General features: G+C 51.1%; 1 protein-coding gene and 1 long non-coding RNA gene across 5 annotated transcripts; both read right to left on the minus strand.

Moving 5' to 3' along the window:
• Nucleotides 1–2,792: 2,792 nt before the first annotated feature.
• CC1H1orf210 (chromosome C1 C1orf210 homolog) lies at nt 2,793–6,638 on the minus strand. Of its 4 annotated transcripts, none has more exons than XM_015066790.3 (4): nt 6,302–6,638; nt 4,788–4,881; nt 3,806–3,923; nt 2,793–3,684 (listed from the first exon to the last, which is right to left on the minus strand). In XM_015066790.3, the coding sequence occupies exons 3-4, from the start codon at nt 3,822–3,824 to the stop codon at nt 3,365–3,367; spliced, it is 339 nt and encodes a 112-aa protein (XP_014922276.1). In that variant the 5' UTR covers nt 3,825–3,923; nt 4,788–4,881; nt 6,302–6,638; the 3' UTR covers nt 2,793–3,364. The 4 variants fall into 4 exon arrangements, with proteins under 4 accessions (XP_014922276.1, XP_026915255.1, XP_014922275.1 ...); XM_027059454.2 differs by having other exon boundaries at nt 4,712–4,881; XM_015066789.3 differs by having other exon boundaries at nt 6,208–6,638.
• A 1,932-nt stretch (nt 6,639–8,570) lies between these two features.
• LOC113599394 (uncharacterized) lies at nt 8,571–12,917 on the minus strand. The gene is made up of 4 exons (XR_003420229.2): nt 12,717–12,917; nt 11,982–12,114; nt 11,706–11,783; nt 8,571–8,921 (listed from the first exon to the last, which is right to left on the minus strand). It is a non-coding gene; the product is annotated as an uncharacterized LOC113599394 (long non-coding RNA).
• Between the last annotated feature and the right edge of the window lie 285 nt (nt 12,918–13,202).

Genomic DNA, 13,202 nt, shown 5'->3' on the forward strand with positions numbered 1-13,202 from the left:
ACATCCACAGATGAGCCTCAGATGCTCTCATGTTGAAGTGCAAGCTATCTTGGCATGATGGCCCTAGCTGATCTGGTCCACCCTTCAACTTCACCACTGCCGAGGGCATCCCTTGACCCTCCACTGCAGCCCCCCTTGACCTCCTGCCTTTTTCTCAAGCTCCTCCCTGTATCAGTCCTGCCCTCACCCTCCTTCTCTGCTGGCTCTTTCCTCAGAGGCTAACATTGCATTCAGTGAGCATGTGTGGGGTGGCTGCCTGGTTCCTGATGACTTCCCCTTGTCTGGGAATGACCTGAAACCAACAGGCAGCCTCCCCAGATCACATTTGCACTATAGAAGTCTGCTACTGGTCACAGTGGGTTGGACCAGTGGTGGATATTTGACCCAAACTGGGCTGATGAGACTCTGTCACCGGAGTATTTGAAACTTGCCATCGAGAACTCAGGAGTCCCATGCATGGAGTGTCATTAACACCCACAAGTGACAGAGCACAAAAGGTACCATCCCTGTCCTCAGGCTGCTAGAGCCACCTGTTTCCTGCCCTCCTGAGTCAGCTGTCCCTTCAATTCTCCTCCCATTGCTTGCAACTGAAAAGAAGCTTAACTTTGTCCCTTCTTAAAACTGCCTCCCTTGCTTGGATTATTTGGTTTTTTGGTGTTGAGTTGTAGTTCTTTATATATTTTGGATGCCAACCCTGTATCAGATATGTCATTTGCAAATCTCTCCTCCCACTCAGGTGTCTTTTAGTTTTGCACAAGACATGAACAGACATTCGTCCGTAGAAGACCGACAGAGGGCCAATAGACACATGAAAAGATGCTCAACACCACTCATCATCAGGGAAATGCAAATCAAAACCACAATGAGATGCCACCTCACACCTGTCAGAATGGCTAAAATAAAAAACACAGGGACATCTGGATGGCTCAGTTGGTTAAGTGTCCGACTTCAGCTCATGATCTCACAGTTCGTGAGTTTAAGCCCCACATTGGGCTCGCTGTTGTCAGTGCAGAGCCTGCTTCAGATCCTCTGCCTCTCTCTCTCTCAAAATAAATTTTAAAAATTAAAAAATAAAATCAGGGCCCCTGGGTGACTCAATCAGTTAAGTGTCCGACTTTGGCTCAGGTCGTGATCTCGTGGTCTGTGAGTTCGAGCCCCGTGTGGGGCTCTGTGCTGACAGCTCAGACGCTGGAGCCTGCTTCAGACTCTGTGTCTCCCTCTCTCTCTCTGCCTCTCCCCCACTCGTGCTCTCTCTCACTCTCTCTCTCTAAGAAGGAATAAACATTAAAAAATATAAAATAAAATAACAAAATAAAAAACGCAAGAAACAAGTGTTGGCAAGGATATGGAGAAAAAGGAACCCTTGTGCACTGTTGATAGGAACGTGATATGGTGCAGCCACTATGGAGATTCCTCAAAAAGTTACAAATAGAATTACCCTATGGTCCAGTAATTCCACTCCTGACTACCCAAAGAATTTGAAAGAAGGTGTGCATCGCTATGTTTATTGCAGCATTATTTACAGTAGCCAAATCATGGAAGCAGCCCAAGTGTCCATCAATAGATGAATGGATAAGAAGATGGTATATACACACAAGGGAATATTACTCAGCCATCAAAAAGAATGAAATATTGCCATCTGCAATGACATGGATGGAGGTAGAGAGTATAATGCCAAGTGACATAAGTCAGTCACAGAAAGACAGATAGCATGTGCTTTCACTCATATGTGGAATTTAAGAGAAAAATGAACAAAGGAGGAAAAAAAGGAAACCCAGAAACAGACTTTTAACTACGGAGAACAAACAGATGGTTGCCAGAGGGGAGGTGGGTGGGGAGTGTGTGAAATAGGGGACGGGGATTAGGATACAACTATCAGTACATGAACACTGACTAACGCATGGAACTGTTGAATCACACACAAACAAAACAAAAAAACACAAAGCTGCCTCCCTTGTCCCAATCTCCCCAGCAGCAAGGATGACCCGGCCCTCCTCCTCTTCATCCATTCTTGACCAAGTCTTCCACGGTCGCCTCACTCCCTCACCTTTCATCTACTCATTCCTCAGCCTGCAGTAATTAAACAAACTTGACCAATACTTATTTAGCATTCTTGCCATGTGCAAGAATGAGAACACAGAATGAGGCACAGCCTGTGTCTTCAGAGAGGTCACAGTCTAACTGTGGGGACGGGCACGGTAAGGGGTAGGTGCAAATTGCAATACAGATTAAAATAAACCGTGGCGGGGCACCTGGGTGGCTCAGTCGGTTAGGCGTCCAACTTTGGCTCAGGTCATGATCTAGCGGTCCATGAGTTCGAGCCCCGCGTCGGGCTCTGGGCTGACAGCTCAGAGCCTGGAGCCTATTTCGGATTCTGTGTCTCCCTCTCTCTGACCCTCACCTGCTCATGCTCTGTCTCTATCTGTCTCAAAAATAAATAAATGTTAAAAAAATTTAAAAAAAAAAAATAAAATAAACCGTGGCAAAAAGAATAATAAATAAAAAAGATAAAAATAAAATAAAATAAAAATAAAATAAAATAAAATAAAAATAAAATATAAAATAATATAAACCATAACAAGAGAATAGTAGAGAAACTCACGGGGTGTTATGAGACGGAGGGGCTCACAAAAGGCATCCCCCGGAGGAGGGGACATCCGAGCAGTTCTATCCAGCTATGAGAAGGAATGCTTTTATGCACAGGTTCCAACTCAGGAAAACTGAGAAACAGGGACTCCTTTTTACTTTTGTTTAAAATGAAAATAGATTTATTAATACCCGTGGGAAGTGTATACTGTAACCATTTAGATGACTCACTTTATTGATAGGGAAAATTTTCAACAAGAAAGTTGGCACACTGCTTGGCACCTGCTAAAATGTTCTCATCGGGCTCGTTTGAAATGCTGGCAGGTAGACGGGCGACAGGGAGTCGATGGACCAGGGACTTTCATCACAGTCACGGAGGATTGGCAAGAACAGAAGGGCAGTATAGGCCGGGGAGAGAGTGTGACCAAAAAGTGCATGGAGAAACACCATGTAGGAGAGACGGAAAAACAAATAATTACTTTAGTAGGGAGTGGTGTCGGGAAAGGCAAGAAAGGGAACCAAGAGGCTGACAGAGGCCTTATTTCCCTAGCCCGGCCCTTGGTAGCTGTCCTGAGAACAGCAGGGAGTCATCAAGGGTGATTGAGCAAGAGAAAGTTTGTCACTCGAGCAGCAGCAGTGTCAGGGAAGGGAGGACTGCTCTACCCCTGGTGAGCCCTTACGCCCTAGACACCTCCGTCCCTGAGGTTCACGGTCCCCTTGTAGTATCCACTATCCTTCAGCTTTCAGGTATGGGTGGGGGGTGACCAAAGATGGGGGCTCAGAAGGAAAAGTGGTCCCTGCCGCCCTCTGTCCCCAGCCCGCCGGCCCCAGGCTGAATGTAATTGTCCTCGATGAAGCCATCGTCATCTTCTTCACCCACCTCCGGACAGACACCCTTCCCGGTCCTGGGCAGCGGGCGGTGCTGGTAGCTGGCACGGTATTTGCGGCAGAGGTGGCACTTGGCAGCAAGCGCGATGAGGAGAGAGAGGACCACAGCCCCCAGCACGACGCCCACCAGCACAGGCCATGCCCGGGCCCCAGTGCCCAGCCCAGGGGAGATGGCTGATGCCGTGGAGAGCTCTGAGGGCCCCACAGTGGCTGCAGAGAAAGGGACAGCATTATGCATGGGGCCCCAGATGGGTTCCCTGGGGAGACCGAAAGGTGTGGGGACAGGGTCCTTCTCCCAACCCACTCCCCAGCCCCCTTCCCATTCACTCACTTTGGTTTGCCTCACTCATGAAGGGGCCTGGAGACACCGGAGAGCCTCAGCTTCTGCCAGAAGAGCCGTAGCTCCAAGGAGACCCCCCAGATGCCAGGCAGCCCTGGAGCACAGAGTCCTAGAACATATACACCACGTGCAGGTGTCGTGGGAGGCCACAGGTACACATTCCAGGGCAGACTTACAGCCATGTTAGGGCGCTGCACCAACTCTGGGCACTGGACAATTAACCATAACTGATTGTGCACGCAAGAGAAGCTGAGCACCTGGAAATTGGCTATTTGTAAAGGAAAAATGTAGGGTCCAGGTCAGAAAGCAGCTGAAACAAATAAATCAATGCTGGAACTTGCTAAGCACTACGTATGATTCAGGCACCGGGCAGGATGTCCTCACAGAACACTGTAAGGTGGGTATAAACATTATCCTCTCTCTGTAGATGAGGACTCGGAGGCCCAGAGGGGTGAACCAACTCGGACAAAAGTCCCGGGACTTGAACCCAGGTCTCTGACACCGGGGCCCAGAGCCCAATCTGCTACACTGCCTGATAGGCTGAGGTTGGGAAGATGAGACAGAGGCAGTTCTGGCTCCCAGGGGTCAGACAACAGCAATGGCTGAGAGCTAATGAACAAAAGTAGAGACCACATGTGGAGGACGGTGCCTGTCCCTACCCAGGCAGGGGGCCCCTCTCCTCCTCAGGCAGGAGCCCCTGCCACCCCACCTTGACCCTCAGCTCTTCAGACACATCCCTTGTCCATCCACCTCTGCCCAGAGGGAAGCAGTTTCAGTGAGTAGCCAAATGCAGATCATCTGGATCAGGAAATTACCTAGGTAAGAACCACTAGGGCTAGGGAGGAGAACCTGAATTAAGGGAGTATCTGGAAGAAGACCATCTAGGCATGGGAATACCTGTAGGAGGAGCAGCTGAGTCAGAGGAATGTCTGGAGGAGCAACACCCGAATCTGAGGAGTACTTGGGGAAGTACCTGTCAGAGGAACAGCTAGGACTGGAGATTATTGCAGGTGGACCACCTCAATCAGAGGAGTACCTGGGGAGGAGGATCCAGGCTAGGAAAGCACCTAGGAGAGAAGCATCTGGTTTAGGGGAGTACCTGCCATATATTCTTTAATACTGATATCTTAATGATACCCTCCCTCCTCACCTCCAACCTGTCACCAAGCCCCATCAGTTCTTCCTGGAACTAAGTATCTCCGGAATGGCTCTGTCCCTCCTCTACACCCAGCCACTGCCCCAGTCCAAGCCACCTTCATCTTGTACCTTGACTCTTACAATGCCCCCCCGCCATCCCGTCTTTCCCCACCTCTAGTCCACTCCCCAGAGTGGTGGACCTAAAGCCCAAATCTGATCCCATCACTCTCCTGCTTAAAAATCCTTCCAGAGCTCCCCAGGCCCTCGGGGCTATACGCAGATTCTTTGGCATGTTCTTCAAGGCTGCATAATCTAGCACACGGCCCTGCAGCCGATCTTGTCTTCTCCACAGTCCCCACCACCCCCCACCATGCTCCACCCACACACACCTCCCACCTCACCCACTCTCTTGTTTCCCAGACACCCCTCCTCGGTATTTTGAGTTCCCCATCCCCCAAGGCCAAATCAAACCACACCTGCCTATGAGATTGTCCCTTGACCCCTCGGATGACCCCTTCACTGGCCTACCCAGTCAACCACCCATCAGGATTGGCCAGTTACTGGATGGGCAGCTGCCTGGGGGCAAGGACCGAGCCGATTAAAATGTGCCCGGGCTCTGGCAGACAGCTTGGTGTTCAGCAGCTCAGTCTGGGTGAGAGGTGAGTATGGGCGAGCTGGAGAGTGAAGCAGGTATTAGGAGAGCTAAGGCCGCCTGGGTAACTCTGTCGGCTAAACATCCAACTCTTGATTTCAGTTCAGGTCATAATCTCTCAACAAGCTCCGCGCTGACAGTGCAGAGGCTGCTTGGGATTCTCTTTCTCCCTCTCTCTCCCCCTCTCTCTCTTCCTCCCCCATCCTCAAAATAAATAAATATTTTTTTTTTTTTTTTTTTTTTTGTAAAGAAAGGAGAGCTAAAGCACTCATTCACTCATTGGATGCCTACTCTGGGCCCCACGCTAGGCACTGGATCCCCCCAAAATAAGATTTTGTTAACTGGAAGTGAATTGTATTCCCTTTGAGGTCTGTAAGATTTAACCCTACTCCTTCTCCTGCCTGCTCTGTCCCTGTGAATTCTTCCCAAGGACACGGGCTGTCACCCTACCCCCACGTCTCTTCCACCGACAAACACACACCCTCTGATCTCACAGATACACACACCCCACTCTGATTTTGTGGTTCCTTTTCTGCTCCCAGGAGCCCTCAGGAATCTGTGGGATCCCCCTCCCAGACCCCCAAGGTCTTCCCCTTCTCCCCACCTGTAGGAACTGTGCACAGCCCTTGGATGAAGCTTCCGGCTGGGGCGGGCAGAACCAGAACTGGTGGGTGGGCCAAAGCCACCACCTGACTCACCTGGGGACGCAGCCGGCAGGCGGGGCTGAATCCGCAGGGAGGGCGGAGGCTGCAGGCAACGCCTCCAATCAGGACGACTAATTACACTTCACCCCAAGCTTTTGCAGTGAACCTTCTGGCGCACGCCCCACCCGCACCCCCAGCGCCGGGTGCAGAAAGTGGGGGGAGGGGAGGGGTGTTGGTGCAGCTGGGATCCAGAGAGGGGTCCTGCGGGCCCTAGAACGGGCGAGCAAGACACCTCAGCAGGCAACTGCCCAGGCTGACGGCCCTGATAAGCTAGTGAATTTCCCGTGACGGGTACAAAGTCCAGAGTTGGAAGAGGAAGATTTGCAGGCCTGGGAAGCTGTGGGCCGGAAGTGGAGGGGAGGAGGTGGGAATTTTTCCCTGGCAAAGCCGCGGGGACCAAGTACGCTCAAAGTTGCCTGCAAAAATGTGTGTGAGCCTGTGCAGGAGTTGAGGGGAGGATTGGGGGGGGTGGGGCGGATACAGGGATGTGGAGGTAAATAGGGAGTGTATCTGTGCCCTTGGGGAGTTATTGTGTGCGAGAGTGTTTACCAGGATGGAGCCGTCCAGCCTTCATCTGGATCTCAGAGGATACTGGAAGTTCAGAGAGCCCCTCTGAAGAGAGGCTCTCTGAACCTCTCCCTTTTTACTCCTCCTCCCCAGGCCTAGTGCCTCCTTGCCATTTAAGACCGAGCTCAATGGGGCGCCTGGGTGGCTCAGTCGGTTAAGTGTTGGACTTCAGCTCAGCTCATGATCTCATTGTTCTGTGCGTTCGAGCGCCCCCGCCCCACGTCGGGGCTCTGCGCTGACAGCTGGGAGCCGGCTTCAGATTCTGTGTCTCCTTCTCTCTCTGCCCCTCCCCAGCTCGTGTTCTGTCTCTCTCTCAAAAATAAACACTTATAAAAATAAAAATAAATAAATAAACCCAGCTCAAGAGTCACCTTCGGTGAGCTCCCAGTCCTCCCAGACTAGCACCGCCTCCCCCCCCCCCCCCCCCCCCCCGGCAAGCCCCACCTTCTTGTCCTGAGCACCCCCTGTGCTGCCTCTTCTTTTTGTGGAGTGAAAGTGGAGCCAGGTTTTGACATCTCTGGGTTCCCTGCACCTGGCACAGGGCAGTTCTCAGTAAATATTTAAAGGAGAAAGTGTTATGAGGACGAGTTAAACCATGCAGGCACAAGAATTCACAGGGACCCACAGGGCACAGCCAGAGCAAGGGCTACAGTCAGGGGTTTGCAAGTGCAGCATGGTAGAACGGAGCCTGGAAGGTGAAGGTCAGTTCATGCAGGACCTTGAATATCTTAGCACAGAGTTGAAGTCCTACTGCCCTTGGCCCCTTCCGAACTCTCCCGCCTTGTCTGTTCCCTACCCAGCTCCAGTCCGAACTCTTCTCTTTTCCTAGGACCCACCGTGCCCCCAACCTCCCTAGGAACCAGTAAACACGGGGTCGGTCTGTGTCTGTCCTGTTCCTCTCCACATCCCCAATGTCTAAAAGGGCAGTAATGCTTCTGAAGTGAATGAATGAGAGGAAAGTGATTATTACCCCGGATGGGACAGTGAGGGGCCAAGGAAGGTTTGGGCTCTCGCTTTGATTTTGAATCCAGGAAATCCTAGGATCCAAAAGATAATCATTGAACACCTACCAGTCCCCACCTGGGACCGACCAGTCCCACTGCTGGTTCTTTTTTATTTATTTATTTAAATTTTTTTTAATGTTTATTTTTGAGAGAGATCGACAGAGCACCAGCAGGGGAGGAGCAGAGAGAGAGGGAGACACAGAATCTGAAACAGGCTCCAGGCTCTGAGCTGTCAGCACAGAGTCCCAACTCGGGCCTCAAACTCACAAACTGTGAGATCATGACCTGAGCCGAAGTCAGTCACTCGACTGACTGAGCCACCCAGGCGCCCGCCCTTGGTTCTTTTTTCAATTGAGGTATTCGTGTAACATAACCCCATTCCCATGAAAAGCATTCACCATTTTAGTCATTTTCAGGGCACACTTCAGTGGCATTTAGTACATTCAGAATGTTGCGGAAGCACAGCTATCTAGTTGTAAAACACTCTCATCACACCAGAACGGCACCCCATTAAGTAGTCACTCCTCATTTTCCCATCCCACCAGCCTGCGGCAGCCACTAATCTGTTTTCTGTCTCTGTGGATTTGCCTGTTCTGGGTATTCCCACAAATCCCACTTGTGCCAGATTTTTAATAAACTATTTCATTTAAACCTCATAGCTGTACTATGAGATAGATGTTAATTATCCCTTTAACAGATGATGAAAATAAGGCTCTGAGAAGGTAATTTGCGTGAAGCCCTACAGAAGGAGACAGCGTCTGCACATCCATCAGTCATGTAGTCAATGAATATTTATTGAACACCCATCACAGAGCCACAACCAGCCCATACAGCACACATTGCAAAATAGCAGAAGGCAACTTGCTGGATGCCCCCAGTGCATGGAGAGCAGAGAACAGGCCAGATGTCAGCGCCCGCTCCCCAGCCAGGAGCTCTGATGCAGTGAACAACCTTTACAACCTTCCATGGCATCCCTGGCAACCATGTGGTAGGCTCAGCACTAGCACTGAGGACGAAGTTCCCACCACCCTACAGCTTTCATTCTGGTTGGGAAGACAGACAATACCCACATAAAGAAATAAATTAATTCAGATAGTGGTGAGTGCTATGAAAAGTAAAATAGCTTAGGGGCACCTGAGTGGCTCAGTCAGTTAAGCATCCGACTTCGGCTCAGGTCATGATCTCACAGTTTGTGGGTTCAAGCCCGGTGTCAGTCTCTGTGCCAACAGCTCAGAGCCTGGAGCCTGTTTCAGATTCTGTGTCTCCCTCTTTCTCAGCCCCTCCCCTGCTCGCACTCTGTCTCTCTCTGTCTCAAAAATAAATAAACATTAAAACAAAACAAGTCAAATAGCTTCATGTCATAGGGAGCTGTAGAGGTGACTGCTACTGCACAGTAGACAGTCAGGAAAAGAGGAGACTCACTGAAGAGGGAATGTTCGAGCTGAGCTCTAAGAGTGAGATGGCAATCATGCCAATATCTGGGGGAAGAGCGTTCCAGAAAGAGGGAAGAGCCAGAACAAAGCCCAAGAGGTGGGAGCCTGGCTGGCTTATTCAAGCAACAGAACAGAGGCCAGCTGGAGGGAGTGCAGTCAGTGGGGAGGGACAGAAGGAGCTGCATGAGGGGCGTGTGGGGCCAGCTCACGTGGGGCCCCATCCTTCCCTCTCTGGGTGAGAGTGGCTGACTTCTTTCACTCTATGTGAAGGAGGGACTAGAGGAGGGCAGGGTAGCAGCAGGGAGACCGGCTGGGAGGTTATTTCTATCAAGCAGGAGAGAGGCAATGTGGCATCAGAGTAGTCGGTAGAAACGGGGAGGGTCTCCTGGGTGGCTCAGTCGGTCAAGCGTCTGACTTCAGCTCAGGTGATGGTCTCGCGGTTCATGGGTTTGAGCCCTGCCTCCTGCTCTGTATTGACAGCTCAGAGCCTGGAGCCTGCTTCGGGTTCTGTGTCTCCCTCTTCTCTCTCTGCCTCTCCCCCATTCATTCTCTCTCTCTCTCTCTCTCTCTCTCTCTCTCACACACACACCCACACACACACACAAACATTAAAATAATTTTTTAAATAAAAGAAATGAGAAGTGCTCAGACTCTAGACATATTCTGAAGTTGACATGATTTTTCTGACTGGATGTGAGGTTTGAGGGGTAAAAAAAAAAAAGGAATGAGGAATCACTCCAAAGTTTTGACCTGAGCAACTAGTAGGAGGATGGAGTTGTCATCGACTGAAACGAGGAGACTCTGGAAGGAGCAGGTTTGGGAGGGCGGTCAGGACCTCAGTGGTGGACGTGTTTGTTGTGAGACGCCCATGACACATCCAGGTCGTGTCCTAGGTAGGCGGTACCACAAACTATCCTGAACTCAGCAGGAAGGTAAGGTCTGGACATACATATTTCAGAACCAGCAAAATGTGGATGATTTTTAAAGTCAGTCGTCTAGATGAGATCCCCAAAGGGAAGTGTGGAAAGAGAAGAGGGCCAAGGGCTGAGCCTTGGAGCATGCAGGGAACAGAGGTCAAAGAGGGGAGCAGAAGCAAGGAAGGAGGATAGGAGTGGCCAGCATGGTAGGAGGCAGACATGGGGGGCGGGGGGGGGGGTCCTGGGAAACTGGAGAAGAAAGCATTTCAAGGGCAGGAGCTTGGTTGGCTACGGCAGATGCTGATGATAGGCCAGTTAATCTATGGACTGAGAACTGACTTTGAAATTGGTCATGTGGCAGTCACTGGCCACCTTGACAAGAGCAATTTCACAGCATGGTGGGGACAAATGCCCAGCTGGGCATGATGTGTGATGTATGAGCGATGCGTGAGTGTGGGAGCAGACGAAGACAAGACAACTCCTTCAAGGAATCTTGCTATAAAAGGAGCAGAGAAGTGGGGCAGACTCTGGAGAAAGGTGTGGGATCCAGGGAGGACTTTTTTTTTTAAGGCTAGGGGCTTTTAGACCATATGTGTATGCTGATAGGAATAATCCAGGAGAGAGAGGAAATTGATGACACAGAGAGAAGGGACAATGGGAGTGAGAGTCCTTAAGGCATCAAAGGGTGTGGGGTCAAGTGTACAGGTGGAGGGTTGGGGTTGGACAGGAGCAGGGAGAGTCTCTGTGACGAAGTGAAGTGTACTGGTGAAATGATGGGAGCCTTAGGGAGTTTCCTTCTGATGGCTTCTGTTTTTCCAGAGAAACAGGAAGCAATGTCATCAGCTCAGAGTGAAGAGCGCGGGTGGCGGTGCTGGTTCTGGGGTTTGAGAAGGTGTTAATTCGTCATCCTGGGGCTCAGGACAGAGAATTGGTCTGGCCAGGATTGGGGATTTGCCTGGCAAAACTGATAAAGTCAGAGAGGGGCAAGGGAGCCGAGCCGTGGGCAAGGGAGTGGTTGCCATGATGGCCCGTGCAATCCGGGCAGGGTAAAGAGGGAAGTGAGGACCAGGCACGGGAGGTGTGAGGAGCCCTGGAAAAGTGGGAGGACAGATAGATTTTAGGAGCAATTGCTGCTGTGCCAGAGAGAGTGGGTTGAAAAAATAGGATGCGGCCAGCATGTGGCACATGGAAGTGAGGGCTGCCCAGTGGATGCGGGTCTTAATACAGATACACCCTAGGATGTGAACCATGGAGTGATCCTCGGGGTGGGGGGGTGGCACAGACCACTGGTGGTTTCACTGTTCCCTGAAGCATGTTAACTCAACCTGCTAGGCAGAGGTCTATAATAACATGCTAATAGCTCTATTAGTAAATGGAAGAGACAGGCTTCGAACCCAGGTCTTCGGGCTCCAAGTCCAGCACCTTTCTTCCAGTTATACCCCAACTAGATCCCTCTGTTCCTGTGAGTACAACTTACCATCAAGGGGTCATTTGTAGTGACAGACAACCATCATTTCAAAGATTTGATTGTATCTCCCAAAGGGAACTGAGGGTGCTGCTAATAGAACAGGGAACAGATGCTGAGCAAGCAAAGAATAAGGTGTCCTGCTCCCCACCTGAACCCACTCCCTTGTCCATCTGACCCAGCCCCTCCCTGGGGCAGACCCAGGGGTCTTCGCCTTGGGGTAGTTGCGGTCCCTCTTCAAGAAGCTGATGAGAGCAGGAAAGTGCTCGCAGTCACAAATGTGCTTACAGGTCTGCATGTAGTAGGTGTTCCATAAAAGCTTGGCAGAGGGCACCGGGATGGCTCCGTGTGCTAAGCATCTGACTCTTGATCTCAGCTCAAGTCTTGATCTCAGGGTTTGAGCCCAGCCTTGAGAAGCCGACTTAAAAAAAGAAAAGAAAACAAAAACTTGTCAGATGGATGAATAGCTGGAATTCCTGGGGGGCTCACCGGGCCTTTCCAGGTTAAGAACTGGTGTTAACCCTTCGCCCTCTGTATGCAGGAACCTGTTCTATTGTGAACAGATGGCCCCTTTAAATAGGCAGAGGACCCCTTCTTCTTGCAAGCCCCTGGAGATGGAGTCAGCACCTCCTTAGGACCACCCTCCATTCAACCTCCACCTTTCCTGAGGCTGACCTCCTGGACATGGCCCAGCGTTCAGAGCATCCCTGAAGTAGTCCCAAGTCTCAAGTGGGGAATGGGCTTAAAGCGAAGCTCGGTGGAACAAATCCTCTGACCTGGCCATCATCAAGAAGTCACACTTCACTCAAGTAAGCTCAAAGGCTATATCCCAGCAGAACTTTCCAGATCCAGAGCTGAGACCAGGGAAACACTGGAGATGGATGGGACCTTCCAAAGTTGCCTCACTTCCTCAAGGCGGACAAGCCTGTCCAGGGCCACGGTATTCCACGAAACCCTGAGGGAGAGCTTTACCAAGCTTCTTATAGCCCCAACCACACCACCCTGGAACTCCAGTATAATTACCTTGGATGGTTGCCACATCAATCCAACATCTTCTTCTTCCCAAGTCGCCAGCCCCATCTTGCCTCATTTGATATATAATTAGAGATCATACGTGCCCAGTGTAAGGAGGTAGCAGTCTGCAGCCCCCACCCCCACCCCCCGTGATCAGTTATCCCTGGAATAACCAGGTCCAGGAGGACAGAACTCAGCAGGGGACACCCCCGCCAGGGATGACATGTGGCGAGAGGTGGCAGACCAGCTGTACAGAGTGGTCCCATCTTGCTGTCCCCTCCCAGCCCTGCCTCCCCAGGCAGTAGGGGGGAGCAATCATCTCTCCCACAGTCCTGCTTTCTCATGGGGCTCTGGTAAGAAAGGGGGAGGGAGGAAAGCTGGAGCCCTCCTGAGACACCCAGGAGTACTGGGGCAGTCCCGTGTGGAAATCCTCTGGTAGCAGGTGCCACTTAAGGCTGAAAGGAGGCGTGTCGCCCCATGTTGCCCCATGTTGTT

The sequence above is a fragment of the Acinonyx jubatus genome, chromosome C1, assembly GCF_027475565.1.
Source record: "Acinonyx jubatus isolate Ajub_Pintada_27869175 chromosome C1, VMU_Ajub_asm_v1.0, whole genome shotgun sequence".
Taxonomy (NCBI): Eukaryota; Metazoa; Chordata; class Mammalia; order Carnivora; family Felidae; genus Acinonyx; species Acinonyx jubatus.